This window comes from Ptychodera flava, chromosome 10, assembly GCF_041260155.1.
Source record: "Ptychodera flava strain L36383 chromosome 10, AS_Pfla_20210202, whole genome shotgun sequence".
In the NCBI taxonomy this organism is placed as follows: domain Eukaryota; kingdom Metazoa; phylum Hemichordata; class Enteropneusta; family Ptychoderidae; genus Ptychodera; species Ptychodera flava.
The window spans coordinates 33,466,976-33,486,575 of NC_091937.1; the positions used below are offsets into that span (position 1 = coordinate 33,466,976).

Below are 19,600 nucleotides of genomic sequence, written 5' to 3' on the forward strand. Positions count from 1 at the left end.
TGCTCTGCGGCCCTTGATCACGAATAAGCGTGCACCGTATATTACAAGGTTCCATTGTTATTCAATTTCCAGGGCTGTGTGTATTTATTATGCAAACAAATGCTTGCAGAGAGTGCCAGCCTCTGTCATTTGGTGCTGCCATAGACTGTGGGGTCTATGGTGCTGCTATACTCAAGACCATGACTGATTTGATCATTGTCACTTGTCAGCGGAGTCTACTACAATAAAGTGACAGTTTTTGTTGTGGTTTTATTTGTTGCTTTATTTGCAGGCTTTCACGATTCTTTTATCGTAATTTGGCAAATTTGAAGCAATCTAATTAAAAATTTAAGTAAAGAACTTGTGTGAGTTCATGTAAATCTGTGCTAGCGAACCACTCGATATGATGAAAACAGACGATATGTGCAACGGGAATCAGGTAGCAGGGCATTTACGCATGCGTCCCTTGCTTGGGGTGGCTTCTCGATCTTTATCGTCATAGAGTACTGGAAAAGTAACAGTTCAGTAAGTTCACTACAGTACCACTTGACGCCTCCAGTATTTCGCTTAAATATGAGTTATACCCAAGACAGAAAGCGTTTGAATAGTTTTCCAGCTTGTATAGGCGTAGTTTGATATAAATCATGAGAATAAATGTCTGTCGCGACTGAGATCCAATCGTTTTCGTTCCGGGTTTATGTGATCCTACCTGAAATAGCTGGCTGATCATCTTCTAAATTCCAGCGCGAAGATTTTGCTCTAAACGGTGATTGTGTCAGACATTTCAAATTGTGCGCCCTCTACCGCACAGACTGCTAAGTCGATCTACGAAATTCAATTTTCTAAAAAAATCTACATATATGTATAAAAATGTTGACGTCAGTGTGAAGTTTCTCGAGACAGTGAGGCCTGAATGAAGCTTTGAGGGCACGCCGTTTGAGGAGTCGAAATTGTAGTCTATAAGCGTTTGTGACAAAAAAGAGCATCGATATACACTTATAACTGATTAAAATCTTTGTTCCTTTATTTCATGTGTAAAAAGTTTTAACTCAGTGGCGGAATAGCACCATTAATATTTCGTTTGCGTATGTGGTCATTATTGTAAATGACGATGTGTACGTGTTATTATTACCCAGAGTGCATCTACGATTTAGAACTCAACAATATTAAAACTCCTATTTCGGATGGTTTCGGACAAAAATATTACCTTAAAATTAGTGTAAGATCTCTGAAGATTCCCATTAATGCTCACGCAACGTAAAGTGCACCGTTTAAAATGTAATTTGCTCATCGGCATATTCATCTAAGAAGTTAAAGTGTGCGTCTACGACCACGGCAAAAGCCGTCTTCGGCTAAAACGCCGAAATATTGTCTCCTAAAATGGAGCAGTGTTTTTAAGAGCGGCGTTGGAGGCGCTCTGATCAGGAAGCCTCAGCACGAACTCTGTTGCACCATCTATTCGCTACCTGGACCATTCTATTGTATTTCAATTAATGTCAACTGATTATCGTTAAAGTCACATATTTTTGACATTGTTCATCCATTGTTCTATGGTGTCACGCGTACGCTTATCTATTATAAATTGCAAGTCTCTGTTTTCCGTTTGATAATATTATGAATAGTTACTGTTACTACACGGGACAATACTATGAGTCATAACACTCTACACACTCATCATTGTATAGGTGGCGCAACCTGTGATAGTAAATCAAATGTTATGTGCTCTACACTTGGCTCATCATTTATACCTCATCCCCTAGTCTTTTGGACAAGAGCTTTCATGACAATGGTAAGCATTTTCATCAAAACAAATTCAGGCCCTTTCTTAGCACACCAACGTTAAAACGCGTTTTGTCGAAACTAGTCATGATGTACGAGTTAGGCTCTGGATTGCTCACCAGTTCATCTGAAATAGGGTTGTCAACCTAGGAGAAAAATCTGCGGAGCAATTATTGAAAAAAGAGTTCAGCCTTGCTTTTGTAAGGAAAACATTAACACGACCGAAAAGAGGGGGAATTTTTGAAAAATGTATATGGTTTGCCTGCTCCGAAAAAAATCATATCTTAGAAAAAAATATTGACTGCCAAAACAGTAGGCATATACATTTTCATGTTGATCGCACCAAAATTTATAATGTTCATCCGTGCTGAGTTTATGTTTATTTGTGGGAATAACAGAGTATTACGCTCGATACGTAATTTAACTCTCCCCCGCTCCCCCCCCCCAAAAAAAATGTCCTTTTCAATATGCTGTTAGCTGAAAGGCCAGTAGCCGTAACTTTCAATGATATTTCTTTCATAATATTTACATTTTATTTTGTTTTTTGTTCTGAAAGTATATTTGAGTAAAAGAATTAGCACTGAAAATACAACGCGTTATGTATAATGCGAAATATTAATCTTGTGCGGAGTAAAATCAGATTTTACATGCACAGGCCGAGTTGACAAGTCGAAAGCAAGGCATTTGACATATTTTGAGGAATAGAAGAATAAAATTCACTTTACAAAAAGCACGAAAAAGAATGGAAATATATTTAAAGTTACAGCTAATGTACTCCAGCCATACAGCAGTTCGACATATTCTTCAATCTAACAAACTGGCAAGAATTCTCCTCTGCGAATCCTTGTTGTGAACACCGAGACGGGCATGCGCAGTGGTCAGATTGTCCACTACGAGCACGTCTCCTTGTTGCCAGTGGAAACCAACTGCTTTGGTCCACTGGACTTGGCGCATGTGGGCGATTTCGTCATCGCTGAACTCTTCTCCGTCTCCAAAGCTACAGTGAAAAGGGTACTGGAAGAAATCAGACGGAGAAAAGAAAGATGATACAAGTGTAGATAAGTCAAACACTGTATGTCGGCTTTGGTGACTTGGATCCAATAAGTTGCTATTTGTTTCAAACTAGTTCTGGTTATTAATTGAAAAATATATTCCAGATATTATATCCTGTATATTTAAGGAATTCGGCACATTAGCTGTACCTTTTTGTATTTTGTCTACAAAAAACATCATCCAATCTTTTGAATTCTTCTTATTAAGCCATATTCATCATTGATATTGTCATTGAAAATGTCACTATTTCAATCCTTAGAGATGGATTTGGTCATTTGAATTCAGGCGCTTAATACGCGTATAAGTGGCGACCATATTTGAGTTGTGACTCAAAAATCCGTTGATGAAATTTACGTCGTGCTTTCGTCGCTTATTTATGTTCTGTGGTCACACTTCGGTAAGCACTTTTAGACAAGTTGCATTTGACTTCAACTCATGCATCTTATCGCAAAAATTCAAAAAGATACAGCCAATGGAGCTTTTTGACAGCCACGACAAAGTTCTTTGAAGGGAAGTAATTACACGGTGGTAAGCAATGAGGTACATATGCATTATCCAATGCACGTGACTACTGTCCGTTGATAATGATTGTCATAAAATTTGCATAATCAAAACTGCTCTTTAATATACTTTGCTTAAATGAATACTAATACTTTTAAGATTGTAGCATTGTATTACTACGGTGGCCCAAAACTACCTGTTCTCCGCATTCAAAGTCTGCGTCGCATTCAATTGTTTTTCTCTCACATATGTCTCCGCATTCAAAGTCTGCGTCGCATTCAATTGTTTTTCTCTCACATATGTCTCCGCATTCAAAGTCTGCGTCGCAATCAAATGTTTTTCTCTCACATAAGCTTATGTCTCCGCATTCAAAGTCTGCGTCGCAATCAAATGTTTTTCTCTCACATATGTCTCCGCAATCAAAGTCTGCGTCGCATTCAATTGTTTCTCTCTCACATATGTGTCCGCATTCAAAGTCTTGCGTTCCTCTCCCAGATGGGCCACAGGCGGCCCAAACACTATTAATAACCTTATTATTGAGTTTTTCTCAGTTTTCTCTATCAGTTCTTCTCCCTTTCTTCACGCTCTGACTGATCGTAGGAAATAAAAAGAAATTACTTTATAGCCTAACCTAGCCTCTTGACTCTTTATTTATTTTACACCCCATTACAAGGACGTTTATCTCTCATATACACATCTTGTAATTAATTAGTCAACACAACTAATTATGCTAATCCGTGGACTTATCAGGGATTTTATAGGTTAGTCAACATCGCGAAAGATAGGAAAGGTTACTAAAACTCCTTTTTCATTTACATCTCTATCTTTCCAATGTTGACCAACCCTTGATAAGTCCACGGATTAGCATAATTAGTTGTGTTGACTTATTAATTACAAGATGTGTATATGAGAGATAAACGTCCTTGTAATGGGGTGTAAAATAAATAAAGAGTCAAGAGGCTAGGTTAGGCTATATAGTCATTTATTTTATTTACTACGATCAGTCAGAGCATGAAGAAAAGGAGAGGGACTGATAGTGACAGAGAAAACTGAGAAAAACTCAATAATAAGCTTTATTAATAGTGATTGGGCCGCCTGTGGATGGTCGTCGCAGTCAATGATTTTGTCACCAACACATGAAGGCGTTGGCAAGTTTTGGTGAGCGTGACCCTCGCTCCATGACCCATGATTGCATCCGGAAAAAGTATCACTCTTTTAGTGTTCGTGATCGCGAAAAGCTCATTTTTGAAGGTAAGTGACAAAGTAATTTATTGTATTGTAAGCTTATGGGGTTAATGATCTAGCCAAGGGGGTACGCTGCTCACCATTATGGGCGCATCATAATGGGTCCCACATGAGCGTCCGAATGTAAAACGGCAGCCCGTCCCACAACTGCCAATACATCCAGGGCTAGACGGTGGCTAGATCATTAACCCCATAAGCTTACAATACAATGAATAACTTTGTCACTTACCTTCGAAATCAATGAGCTTTTCGCGATCACGAACACTGAAAGAGTGATACTTTTTCCGGATGCAATCATGGGTCATGGAGTGAGGGTCACGCTCACAAAAACTTGCCAGCGCCCTCATGTGTTGGTGACAAAATCACTGACTGCGACGCCCATCTAGGAGAGAAATAATTGAATGCGACGCAGACTTTGAATGCGGAGACATATGTGAGAGAAAAACAATTGAATGCGACGCAGACTTTGAATGCGGAGACATATGTGAGAGAAAAACAATTGAATGCGACGCAGACTTTGAATGCGGAGACATATGTGAGAGAAAAACATTTGATTGTGACGCAGACTTTGAATGCGGAGACATATGTGAGAGAAAAACATTTGATTGCGACGCAGACTTTGAATGCGGAGACATATGTGAGAGAAAAACATTTGATTGCGACGCAGACTTTGAATGCGGAGACATATGTGAGAGAAAAACATTTGATTGCGACGCAGACTTTGAATGCGGAGACATATGTGAGAGAAAAACATTTGATTGCGACGCAGACTTTGAATGCGGAGACATATGTGAGAGAAAAACATTTGATAGCGACGCAGACTTTGAATGCGGAGACATATGTGAGAGAAAAACATTTGATTGCGACACAGACTTTGAATGCGGAGACATATGTGAGAGAAAAACATTTGATTGCGACGCAGACTTTGAATGCGGAGACATATGTGAGAGAAAAACATTTGATTGCGACGCAGACTTTGAATGCGGAGACATAAGCTTATGTGAGAGAAAAACATTTGATTGCGACGCAGACTTTGAATGCGGAGACATATGTGAGAGAAAAAAAATTGAATGCGACGCAGACTTTGAATGCGGAGACATATGTGAGAGAAAAACAATTGAATGCGACGCAGACTTTGAATGCGGAGAACAGGTAGTTTTGGGCCACCGTATATTACAGTTGAAGATCGAGACAAGAAGCAGCATACTTGCACGAGAGAGTGCCAGCTGGGCAGGAGCAATGTTAAGAAAATAGGAATTTAAATATGGATGATATTCAGAACTGTTTTAGGTGCTGATGTCAGCAATGTTGCCACAAATGACAATGTTATGACGATTGTACTACTTTGTGGACTGGAAAATCATTCGCCCTACTTTGAGGACGTTAGCCCAGACTTTGTAAGGGTGAACTATCAAAAGAACAACAGTGGTACTATGGACGTCGATGTTGATGATTGACAGCGAAGACCTGAAATGTCCTTGACATGATTTGTTGAACTCAGCGTGTAACATGATGTCATAATTTGCATGTTCCTTTTGTGTAAGCCGTGAAAAATGAGATTTAGTGTACTTTTAAAGGCGAACACTGAAACGCAACAAAATATGTTGAGTAGTTGGTATTTCAAGGACAGAGTCTCACGCTACAAGCGTCATCTCTCATCGACCGTGCTTTCTTTGGGCAGATTTGGAAATGCTTTCTAACTGGGTCAAACAAATACCCCTGTTGTTTTTGACTCGATGGAGCTTGACACGATAACGCCCTCTGCGTGCGGAAAGGGGTATGCGGTCGGTAACGCAGGTTGCAAAAAAACCAAACAAACAAACAAAAAACAAACAAACACAAAACCGTATCTATGACCGACAAAATGTAAGAACTGGCCAGCTATGACCCATGGCACTCATGCCACTATCTCAAAGAATACAGTGACTAAGCAAATTCAAAGAGAAGATGAAATTCAATTAGTAGAATGCGCCTCGGGTCTCTGAAACTTCGGTTTCTAAAACCTCTGCAACACTGCTTTGGTTTATACCACTGCATGAGGCTCATTTTGAAGTTCGTAAGAAAAATACCATTTTAACCGGCTTATTTTCGTGGAAATCGATGCTGCCTTTATTGAATTTCAATTATCGGGGAATATTTGTTGATTTTTAATTCTATATATCCTTAGTCAGCACGGGGTCTGCAAATTTTATTTTTTTAATTTCGAAAGAAAGATGTGATTTCAAGTTCTCTTACGGAAAGTTCGCGAAAAAAATTCAGTTTTTCGATTTCGAGGCACCAACTACCTTAAGCGACATATTTTGAAAGTGCGAACACCCATGCAGTTACAATTGACATTGACAACTTTCTCGAACAAAGACAATGTATACCAAACGCATTTTTGGAGGATTAATCAATAAATGAAATATATGTACGTGGTAATTCAATATGTGTGAAATGAGATATAGGGAATGAAGCTCGGAGTTAGCTTCATTCGCACGATCTGAGTAGAGGCAGAGGCATCAGATTTCTAAATAAAATAATACATGATTAAATTTTGTTAAAGTACTATGAATCTGTATCTGATTTTTAACTTCACAAATAGTCTGTTACGGTGAGTGTAAATTCTCTTATGTGGCCCGGACGCGGTACCTTTCTTCGGAAACGCAGACTCTATAGGGGATGGGCCATTATAGGTCACAAAAGTTACTTTGTAGTATCAGATTGATACATCGCAACGGAGTGAAAATTGTCAGAATAAGCTCAATCGTTCTACTTTGTAATATAACTGATTGGATAGGGGAAAATTGAACTCCCAAGAAGCAGGTATGCATGCTGTCCCTACCCCGAAAATATTTCATACCTTAGTAGGAAAACAAGGCTTCATATCCTTATTCTTACTGCCACAAGATCCAGATATGAATCCCTTACAGTGTCCAAACAGGTGTTGGACTGGGCAAAACAACTGGCCGATTCTAATGAGTCACCCTCACATATGATGTGTTTTGGGACAGATATTTGGAAACTCAAACTTTTACTATTCTTTTCTGATCAACCTCGTGTGAGGGCTCATTTTAAAGCTCTTGTATTGGAGAAAGAAAAATTTTCACTATCTTAGTTTTCGTAATCGAAAATTTCATTTTGCACATAGACTTAACACTGGGATGGCGGCCATGTTGAATTTCAGACATCAGTAAATATTGGGTAATTTGTTCCTCTAGTACAAAACTTTGCACGTTGACACCTGATTTTTATTCTTGATTTGGTAAGAGAACAGTTGAAAGTTTCATTGAGGAAAGTTGTAGCAAAACCTTAAGTCTTTCACTTTCGAGACGCATTCTACATCGAGTGAAATTATACCTTTATATCTGTTTTCTGAAATTCTGATTTTCTCAAAAAACATACGTCATTCTATCATTCGCAGAAAAATATCGGAAAATCTTAACAGTCATTAGTTTTTGGACGGTATTGTGTCGAAAAGTACAATAACCCGCAGTAACATGCGCTATGCATGTTATCAAGATTTAAATGTTATCTAGATGACGAGCGACGTACATTCTATTGTAACAATGCCCCGATTTACACTATTCGGCAGTCAGAGGGCGCTAAACTAGGCCACTGCTAAATAACATTCATTTTTTATGATGAAACGAAAATTGCTGTTCGCGATTGTGGATTCGTATACCTAGAATTTAATCGCCGTTTCGGTAAGTTAGGGGCACTGAAAATGAGAATGGATTCTAGGCCAGTTGTTTTATTACTAAAAATAGCACAAAATGCTTCTGCTAAAGGAGGCAGACATTTTTTTCTGTCGTGTAACTTGTTTTTTCCTGCCATTTTTGGCGCAATGCCTAGATGCGTGATTTGATTTGCTTTTATTATATTGGTGACAACAATTCAAATTACTATGTAGGTCAGAGTTTCGGACATATGTTTAGTTTTGCAAAACGTTCCAATTAATCAGTTTATTCATTGACAGTGGTATTCCACTCCACTATCTATGGTTTATTCACCGCACTAACGAAAAACTTGCAGAATTTCAAATCTTTGTTCTTTGCTATCAGTACTTTGCAGTCAAAAGAACTATGACGTCATAGGACCATTCTCTTAACTTTTCAGTGCGATACATATCTGTTGAGTATGGCAACCTTTCGACTCACATCCACAGGATTGCTTTGCATAACGATTGGGTATGTACAATAGAGGGGAATTGGTGTATGACTTCCGATTTTAAAATCAGAAGTGACTTCGCATGTTCCAAAATGAGTGGGCACATCCTGTCCCATATGTGGCGCCCGCAATATATCAACCGACAATTTTAGATGGTCCCATCCTCAACAAGATGTCAACTTAGGCAGTGATGGATATTTCTGTTTCGCCCAAAGTTGGTTAATTTTCCTGACATTTTAAGGAAATTGAATACAGGTCAGATCGAGCATCTATTCCGTGATAGGGAAAAACACCTTTCGTTCAAACAATTATTCATAGTCCATGCTTCAATTTATTGCGTTTTAAGGCCTCCGGCGACATGCGCGTTGAAATTCACAATGCAGAATGATTTGTTAAAGATGCAATTTTTGCAGTTTCGGGAAAAGTGAAAAAACTTGCAATAGGACAATTTTTCTAATAACCATAAAATATGAATTTTCGGTCCGTTTTTCCCAACACATTTCCATGCAAGTAATCTTTCAAAGCAGATTCTCCACTAGGTCTTTTGTCCTGAACTTGAGTTTCCACTCCAGCCCCCGCCTCCTACAAGTTTGAGTTACTATACCTTTGTCAGCGATCTCTTATCGTTCTGGTAATCTGGATGGGCATGGAAGAAGCTAGCGTGATGACTGGTGATCTGGTTGAACCATATGGTCTCCTTGGTGACAGGGTGTGTGATGGTTGGCGGTAGAGAGTAATAGTAAGTTATTGAGTCGTCATCATTCCACTTGAACTCGTACCCTGTATGGTTCATGAAACACAGGCGGTGATCAACAATTGTCGGATAAAACCCCGTGCCGTTCTGCATATGTCTTAGGCTGTGACAGACGATTGCACCTAAACTCCTTGAAGCTTTTAGGCCACCGTATCTTTCTCCACAACCTCCGCGTCGGCGAAGTGTACATGAATGCTAATTTCCTTGACCATACTCTATAGAACCCTGCATGATAACTTTTTAACGTGTTACGGACGATCGCTTACAATCATGTTTGTGTTATCTCACAACAACAGGGAAAGTTGTGATATGCCAAACTTTCCCTAAATTCCATGTAAATATAGTGCGCACATCGAAAATTAAATTTATTTATTTTTCTCTATATAAACAAGGACAAAAATTGGGTGACCGTAGCATTAAAAAGTAGTAAAAGAAGAAAAATACCGAAAAGTGACCGACATTTGAGTTTCGAATTCTCTGTCGTTTTCTATTGTTTACTCAAAAAAGTAAACATAAGAGCTTAAAAACTTCGAAAGTTCGTTTTGGAGGTTTCAAGCTCAGTTATTGCAAGCTGCAAACCAATGGGGGAAATTAAAAGTGAGATTTCGACATGACAAAAAATAATTCCCCGCATAAAAATAGAGATAATAAATTAACCTTTACATTAATAATTACTGTAGCCATTATAAAAATACTATGAATATACTTGCCTTGTTCGCGGCAATGTTTTTCAACCTCTCCCCTTTCCTCTGTCATGAACACGTTCTGCCAATATACATAATTACTACGCGACCTGTCACAAATGTTTCTATAGTAACGGACGCCTTTCCTGTTTAGCTTTTCCATCAACAGTTTGTCGAGTTGGTTGAGCACTTCGCCAAAGTAGGCTACCGGTGTTTCACCGCTGTTTTGATCCTCTGGAGGTCTTACACAGAAGAACAGTATCTGTGAACGACACAGGGAATAATTATAAAGTTAAAATAAAATTTGGAATAAATGTTAGGTTTTGAATCAGCCATAAGGCCCAAGATGAAACTTTGTTTCCCCATCAAAGTCATGCGACAAATCAGTTTTATTTTCTCAGTTCAATTTTTTGAGTTAATAAGATACAGCTGTCGACTCGAAGTGGAGATGACAGGAATGTGTTTTCTTAATTCCATAAAAAATAACCATAAAAGGGGCCAGCGCACTTGGCTAGATTTTTTTTCAAAAAACCCTTTCCGAAATTGTTCAATTAAATCAGAGATCTTTTCAGTTCTACTCCTGAGTCAAGTAGAATGATATCGCACAATGGCCTATACTATTCATAATCCTTACGACTGACTTTTGCGAAACTATAGCATCATTTTGCCTTTAAAGTCATTACAAATAAAGGGCGTGTCCACTTTCGTAGGATATTTGGCACTTTGCCCATGAAACCAAAATAAGCCATGACATCACCAAATAAGCAAACAAAAAAATCTGAGTGGGATCGAGCTGGTCACCACAGGAAACCCCGTTACGATTTTATCAGTGATGTGTTTGTGTTATCGTAAAAGAAAACTGGTATTGATGCAAAGGCATGCTCTCTCTTAAGGTTATATTTCAAAGTTTTCAAATAGCTTACAATCATGATCCATTTCAATTTCTGAGAAAAAAAATATGTACCTAGGGAATCACCATTACATCTCAGGGTAGGGCGTTCCAAAATTTGAAAATCATTTCCTCGATCATAACAGATAACAGCAGATAACATACTATTACATTAATTTACACCTCCTTTTTATTTGCCTCTCGTCAGTGAATATTTGGTTTGGTTGCAAAAAAATTGTATCACACTTTCCGTTCTGCAGACTCACCCCTTTTTGATCACCCCTCCCAAGATATAATTTTCCACCCCTTATACCTTTGTCGGGAAATACGATAGATTAGCCATCTCTATATGTAAGTCTATGGTAAATTCCAACGGCTCGTCACTGGCCGTCATTACGTTCTCCGTGACTAAGTCCCGTCTACCGGCGCCGCCCCTGTATTTCAAAGACGAGTATCCCAGTCCCTTGACAAACTTCCCAAAATCCTCTGCGGTGTGGAGAGGGAGATCCCGAAATAGGATGGCTCCTGTCAAGACAAAAACCAAGGTGAACAACAAAGTGCACGGTTGCATTAACTATGGGACAATTGTATGAGGCTAGGCATAGCAAGTGAAAGAAATCTAGACATATTCTTTTGTCCAGTTTTTACTATATAAAATATTTTACACCTGAAAAAAAATGATAATTAGATGTTTGAGCTCACGCTTTTCAAAGTTCGAGTTACAAGAGTTCTTAACAAACTATGATAATATTATGGAACTTACACAGTAATCTCAAAAGTAGTTGCAATTGTGTTAACAGTATGTCTTGAAGCTACAGCTATTGAGCGGGAAAATTGCCTAACAATCATGGTACCGATCACTGAATGTTCTCAAGTTGACGATAAAAAAACCTCAAGTGAAATTCACGGTAACGCCCGTTTCAGTCACATTTTCACCTCCCCTAGATACGGGTTTCTTAAGTCTTATAAGATTTTGAGTTATGTTTACATGTCTTACAATATTTTGAAACAACACCTTGCAATATATCTCAACGAAAATGATCCTCCGAGATTGCGGGAATATGCAATCAAGGTATCTCCTCATAATTAAAGCGCGGACAAATATTTGTGGAGCCTACACCCGACGCTTGGCCACATTACGATTTGAAATTTCGACTGACAAGCGGCGACTTGGGAATTTGAGTAATAGTTGAAAAAGCTAAAACTGCGTTTCACAAGCCTGTTTATCTGGATTTCCACTCTACACTGGCCACCACAGCTGTAGAAAACAACAACAACAACCATAATAATAATAATTAATTAATAATAAAGTATTATATAGAAATAATAACACGAATAATAATAGGTTCAATTTCCGTGAAAATTTCACTATAAGGGTATTTTGGGTCGAAAAGACCAAATATGATATCGATTTCACTGCCCCATGTTTCCATGGTAACCATTTTAGGTGTTGAAAATTTCAGGTTTTCTAATATCCCATGAAAAGTTACTTTCATTGATATGAAAATTATCTAGTGGGGAAGTTCGGGTCAGAGAACACAAATGCCAGACTTATTTTAATGTTTTGAGTTGCCATAGTAACTATTTTGGGATTGAAAATGTTACATTTCCCTAATCCCTATTAAAGAACTATTAATTGATGTGAAAAAATTGATAATAAGGGGTTTTCTGGTCAGCACACCAAAAAAATCACACTCATTTTAATGTGAGATGTTTCCATGGCAACCATTCAGGAGTAAGAACAATTTTTTTTTTCAGAAGTCCCACAGCTTTAATGAACTGTTTTTAGATTTCTATATAATACTTATAGCCCCTAAACTTGTAATAATAATAATTAATATAAGTATTATATAGAAATAATAACACGAATAATAATAGGTTCAATTTCCATGATAATTTCACCATAACGGTATTTTGGGTCGAAAAGACCAAATATGATATCGATTTCACTGCCCCATGTTTCCATGGTAACCATTTTAGGGGTTGAAAATTTCAGTTTTTCTAATATCCCATGAAAAGTTACTTTGATTGTTATGAAAATTATCTAGTGGGGGAGTTTGGGTCAGACAACACAAAACACCAGACTTATTTTAATGTTTCGAGTTGCCATGGTAACCAGTTTGGGATTTAAAATGTTACTTTTTCCCTAATTCCTATTAAAGAACTATTGATTGATGTAAAAAATTGATAATAAGGGTTTTTCTGGTTAGCACACCAAAAAAATTACACTCATTTTAATGTGAGATGTTTCCATGGCAACCATTCAGAAGTAAAAATTACCAGTTTTTCAAAGATTCCACCTAAAATCCAGTAATCAACAGAATGTGTTATATCAAAGGGATATTTTGGGTTAGAAAGACCAAATATCCAGTGTAAAAATCCATTAATCAACAGAAATATTATACCAAAGGGTTATTTTAGATTAGAAAGACAAAATATGATATCCATTTTTACTGCCCTGTGTTTCCATAGTAACCTATTTGCGTTTTAAAATTTCATTTTTTTTTCAAAATTCCATTAAAAGTAATCCCAGTAACTATGCAAATGCTCTCCTAAGTGTATTTATCACAGCATGAACTCAATGTTCATTTTTGTTTTATGTTGCCATGGTAACCTATTTGGGAACCACAGCTTTTTTATTTAAAACAATAGACCCTTGAAAGGGTCTATGTTGAAACATAATTCACTGTTTCTTATTTATTTTATGGATTTCTAAGTAACAACTTTTAACGTTTGTTCTATAATAATAATAATAATTGTAATTTCTTTGCCTTCATTCTAGGAAGAATAATTAAGATAATGTACATTGGGGCCATTGTTATCAAAATTTGTTTTCCGTTTATTTTAGTGTGTTTGAATTAATTTTATAAGACCAGAAATAATTTTTAAACCAGAAATATTTTTCAAACTTTTTAATTTTGTTTCATGCAGTCATCCCAAATAAGTGTTATAGAGTATAGTACCAACTTATTATGCATTCATCGAATTAATTTTATGCCTTCAAATTAATTTTATGTGCTAAAATTAATTCTACTTGAATCTCAAATTAATTTTATGAACCCAATTCCCCTTATCACCCAATGTACCATTATTTATCAGAAACAGTAACAGTAGCGCACAGTTTTTGTTTTTGTTTTATTTAAAACATAATTCACTGGTACTTATTTATTTTATGGATTTATAATTAACGACGTATTATAATGTTCATTTTATAATAATTATTTTGATTTCTTTGCCTCATTCCAGGAAGAATAATGAAGACAAATTATTTCTGATTGTTTAACTAAAGTAAAATTATGGCCATGTAGTGGTGCATTATTTTTTGTGTGACCTGGCGTGACCCCATAAACTCTATGATTCTGATGATAGCTAGATCTCCCCTTTCCATGGTAGCAATGGCTAAATTTGAACATGGTCCCTGTATACCTTGAAACATTTTTTTTAAACCCAGCAGGCCAAGACAAGGGGAAATATTACAAGTTAAATGTTTCATGTTTAATATTGCCCAGGGCTCGAAATTAACTTTTTTTCCCTGGTAGTCCACTTGGGCAACCATATTCTGAAGTTGGTAGCCCGGTGACACTGGCTGGTAGCCCATGCATATTTTAGATCAGGGGTATCTTTTTTCGTTAACCAGACAAGAAAGGGCTATTTTACAAGGTTCTGCCCATGAAGTGAATTTTCTAGTGTTTTGATGTGAATACTTGCACACCTTTAATGCCCAAGGAAACAGGTGTAATGGACGACAGTGGGATTCAAAAGTTTTGTGACCTATAAACAACCCGTTTCACTCTCATAGTTGTATGCAAATTTTAAAGGTCGTCATGATAACATGACAACAATATGGCCTTTTCAGCACTGAGATATACTGTAGCAGGGCTAAAAATAGACCATGGCCCTTCTGTTGGGAGGAGGCATAATTTCCGTGTCATTGTGATTGATACATTATTATCAAAATGCAACGAGAATGTATTTTTATTGGCCATCATACCCTGTGCCTGTCATTCAAGTACGTCAGTTCAGATATGGAAACTTTGTTGAAAAGTTCCACCGCACGGCCGGTCGTACTATATCGTCTCTACTATGGCAAATAATGCCCAGCTGGGTTTGACTGCAGTTTTGTCTACATTCCCATTCAATCTATCTTCCAACAGAAAACACAATACACAATGCTAATCACTTTGTTCATGAGGAATGAGGCTCACGTGCTTTACTCGGTGTCTCACAGTGCCCCGGCCCGTTGAAGCGTGAGTCTGGACTGGTGCTACCTCGTGTGGCACCCTCACTTCATCCACAGTCACAGCCAATCAACGGCCTATAAATGTTTCCTTCGAAACTTCCCACCAATCACCGATCAAGGCAATCCCGCCAAGATTACAACAGCATTGCAGCTGGTGTCATTTCCTTTGCTACAGTTTACATACTTTGTATCTATCAGCTGAGATCCACCCCAGCCTACATAGCTACATATCTCTGTGCCGACAAAACAAAATTTTAACGCTTTACTTCGAACCGCTATAAAATATTATTTATCTAGCTCGTCCCAAAGTGACGGACGCATCTTTCAACCTTTCAGCTTGGCGAAAAACGCATTTATTGATTCGCCAAAGGCCTGTGTGGACTCGCTTATTTTTGCACAAATGTGCTACATGGACATATGAAAAAGTTGTTGAATACTCACTGTTTCAGTGAATCCGCCATGCATGATGAGAGTTCTCAAATCAAAAACTGTTGCCGAGCTCGAATACAAAGGTCTTCTCATTAAATTACGTCATTGTTATACAAGAGTTAGCATTCCAAAGTCTGTCACCCTGATTTTTTTAAACTTTGGAGAAGGCTGGCATTTCCATCTGAATGATTGAACGACGTGAAACGCAAAATTCCATCGCATATTATCTGGCAATATGTACAGTAGAAATACTGTATACCGTCGCTCCGGGTACGGTATAAGCTTATACTCCACAAAATGGCCACAGGCGGCGTGAACTTTCTGAAAGGATTTCCTAAACGTCCCACTTGTTACCTTAGGGACTCACTTGTGATGTCCTGAAAAGTATTCTCTGCAGTAATTCAAGTTTCTGTCAACATGCAAAGCTCAACGACAAGATTATAGCACGAGACGTAGTGTACAGACTACACATTCACGCGCAGTAAACTCAATTGCGCATGCTCATATTGGCAGACTACACTGGCAAACGAGTGTGCATGCGTGAAGGTATATTTGCAGCAAATACACTGGCATAGACTCTCCACAGTCGCTGTGCCTTATTTTGTGCACGCCCACGACTGCCACGATGGGCCTGCATTCGAACACCTCTTTTTCAGAATTCCCACAGCTTCAATGAACTGTTATTAGATTTCTATATAATACTTATAGCCCCTAAACTTGTAATAATAATAATAATAATAATAATAATAATAATAATAATAATTAATATAATTAATATAAGTATTATATAGAAATAATAATGCGAATAATAATAGGTTCAATTTCCGTGAAAATTTCACCATAAGGGTATTTTGGGTCGAAAAGACCAAATATGATGTCGATTTCACTGCCCCATGTTTCCATGGTAACCGTTTTAGGGGTTGAAAATTTCAGTTTTTCTAATATCCCATAAAAAGTTACTTTGATTGATATGAAAATTATCTATTTTAATTTTTTGAGTTGCCATGGTAACTATTCTGGGATTGAAAATGTTACTTTTTCCCTAATTCCTATTAAAGAACTATTGATTGATGTAAAAATTGATAATAAGGGTTAGCGCACCAAAAAAAATCAAACTCATTTTAATGTGAGATGTTTCCATGGCAACCATTCAGAAGTAAACATTACCAGTTTTTCAAAGATTCCACCTAAAATCCAGGAATCAACAGAATGTGTTATATCAAAGGGATATTTTGGGTTAGAAAGACCAAATATCCAGTGTAAAAATCCAGTAATCAACAGAAATATTATACCAAAGGGTTATTTCAGGTTAGAAAGACAAAATATGATATCCATTTTTACTGCCCTGTGTTTCCATAGTAACCTATTTGCGTTTTAAAATTTCAATGTTTTTCCTAATCCCAGTTACTATGCAAATGCTCTCCTAAGTGTATTTATAACAGCATGAACTCCATGTTCATTTTTGTTTTATGTTGCCATAGTAACCATTTCAGTAACCACAGTTGCTTTTTATTTAAAACCACAGACCCCCGAGAGGGTCTATGTTAAAACATAATTCACTAGTTTTTATTTATTTTATGGATTTTAAAGTAACAACTTTTAATATTTGTTCTATAATAATAATAATAATAATAATAATAATAATAATTGTAATTTCTTTGCCTTTATTGTAGAAAGAATAATAAAGATAATGTATATTGGGGCCATTTGGTCAAAATTATGTTTTCCGTTAATTTTAGTGTGTTAGAATTAATATTACATAGACCAGAAATAACTTTTCAAGCATTTTTAATTGTGTTTCATGCAGTCATCCCAAATAAGTGTTCCATAGTATATTACTAACCTATTATGCATTTATCGAATTAAGTTTATGCCTTCAAATTAATTTTATGTGCTGAAATTAATTCTACTAATATCACCCAATGTACCAGTATATTTATCACAAGCAGTAACAGTAGCACACATTTTTTTTTTGTTTTATTTAAAACATAATTCACTGGTTCTTATTTATTTTATGGATTTATAATTATACGAAGTATAATAATATTCATTTTAGAATAAATTATTTTGATTTCTTTGTCTCATTCCAGGAAGAATAATGAACACAAATTATTTCTGATTGTTTAACTAAAGTAAAATTATGGCCAAGTAGTGGTGCATTATTTTTTGTGTGACCTGGCGTGACCCCATAAACTCTATGATTCTGATGATTAGCTTGATCTCCCCTTTCCATGGTAGCAATGGCTAAATTTGAACATGGTCCCTGTTTACCTTTAAACATTTTTTTAAAACCAAGCAAGCCAAGACAAGGGGAATTATTACAAGTTAAATGTTTCATAATCGCAATCATACCAATCCATAATCCAATGACAGTAGGTCGGAATTCGGAAGACAATAGTTGTAAACATAGACACAAAACAGCACAGAACAGACAGTGAATAGACGGTACACAAACAAAGTCACATTCATGAAAGAAAGATATATGGACCTCTGGCCAGAAGACCAAGAAGTGATGTCAGGTGTTTCATGTTTAATATTGCCCAGGGCTCAAAATTAACTTTTTTTCCCTGCTAGTCCACTTGGGCAACCATATTCTGAAGTTGGTAGCCCGGTGGCACTGGCTGGTAGCCCATGCATATTTTAGATCAGGGGTATCTTTTTTCGTTAACCAGAGAAGAAAGGACTATTTTACAAGGTTTTGCCCATGAAGTGAATTTTCTAGTCTTTTGATGTGTATACTTGCACACCTTTAATGCCCAAGGAAACAGGTGTAATGGACGACAGTGGGACTCAAAGGTTTTGTGACCTATAAACAACCCGTTTCACTCTCAAAGTTGTATGCAAATTTTAAAAGTCGCCATGACAACATGACAACAATATGGCCTTTTCAGCACTGAGACATATACTGTAGCAGGGCTAAAAATAGACCATGGCCATTGAGGCATAATTTCCATGTCATTGTGATTGATACATTATTATCAAAATGCAACGAGAGTGCGTTTTTATTGGCCATTGTTTCCTGTGCCTGTCATTCAAGTACGTCAGTTCAGATATGGAAACTTTGTTGCAAAGTTCCACCGCACGGCCGATCATCTCCAGAACAAAGTCATACAATGACGTTTAGATGCTGATAATGCTAATAAGCTTGATAAATGGTATACTTCACTTGGTGCAAACCATTTAAAAACCAAAGTCTACAATCAGGCAATCTGGGAAAATATTTACTCGTGCACAAAAGAAACAAAATTGAGAGAATTTCAGTGGAAATTGCTGCACCGGTTATTACCATGTAATAAAATATTTGTTTTTTTGGAAGAAAATTGATTCCATGAACTGTCACCTTTGTCAGGTACCAGAATCTTTAGAACACAAATACCTGGATTGTCAGATTGCTAAAAATCTCTGGAGGAGAATTACAGGGACTATTTGTAATTATTTGAATAGAAATGTAACTTTATCCAATACTGACATTATTTTTAATTGTAACACAAAAAAATTTGTTGGCAAAAAGTTTGATGGCGAAGTCATCAAAGTGTTGATTTTGCTTGGAAAATGGTCAATTCATAAATTTTGGCTCGGTGACAAGAGTGTACCTTTAAATGTACTGTTCCGACACGAGTGTGTTATGAGATGTAAAGTGGAGAAAGTTTCACGAAGAGATGAATTCGTAGAAGCTTTTGAAAAAATAATAGATTTGATTTAATTTATTTGTATTTCTTGCAAGTGTAGGATTTGTTGTATAACATGATCGATGTGAAACTTCCTGACAATTTTAAATAAAAGATAAAAAAAAAGTCATACAATGGCAAATTTCTATGCGAAGCTGGGTTTGACTGCATTTATCTAGCTCGTCCCAAAGTGACGGACGCATCTTTCAACCTTTCTGCCTGGTGAAAAAC

At 36.9% G+C, this 19,600-nt stretch overlaps 1 protein-coding gene across 2 annotated transcripts in view; it reads right to left on the bottom strand.

Moving 5' to 3' along the window:
* Positions 1-975: 975 nt before the first annotated feature.
* The window catches only part of LOC139142584 (dapdiamide synthesis protein DdaC-like), a 38,887-nt gene continuing 20,262 nt past the window's right edge, over positions 976-19,600 (bottom strand). For both annotated transcript variants that reach the window (XM_070712565.1, XM_070712564.1), the window contains exons 2-5: positions 11,346-11,557; positions 10,171-10,405; positions 9,311-9,486; positions 976-2,772 (exon numbers count right to left, since the gene is read on the bottom strand). In XM_070712565.1, coding sequence (XP_070568666.1) covers positions 2,563-2,772; positions 9,311-9,486; positions 10,171-10,405; positions 11,346-11,557 — 833 coding nt within the window. In that variant the 3' untranslated portion in view covers positions 976-2,562. The remainder of the gene's footprint in view (positions 2,773-9,310; positions 9,487-10,170; positions 10,406-11,345; positions 11,558-19,600) is intronic.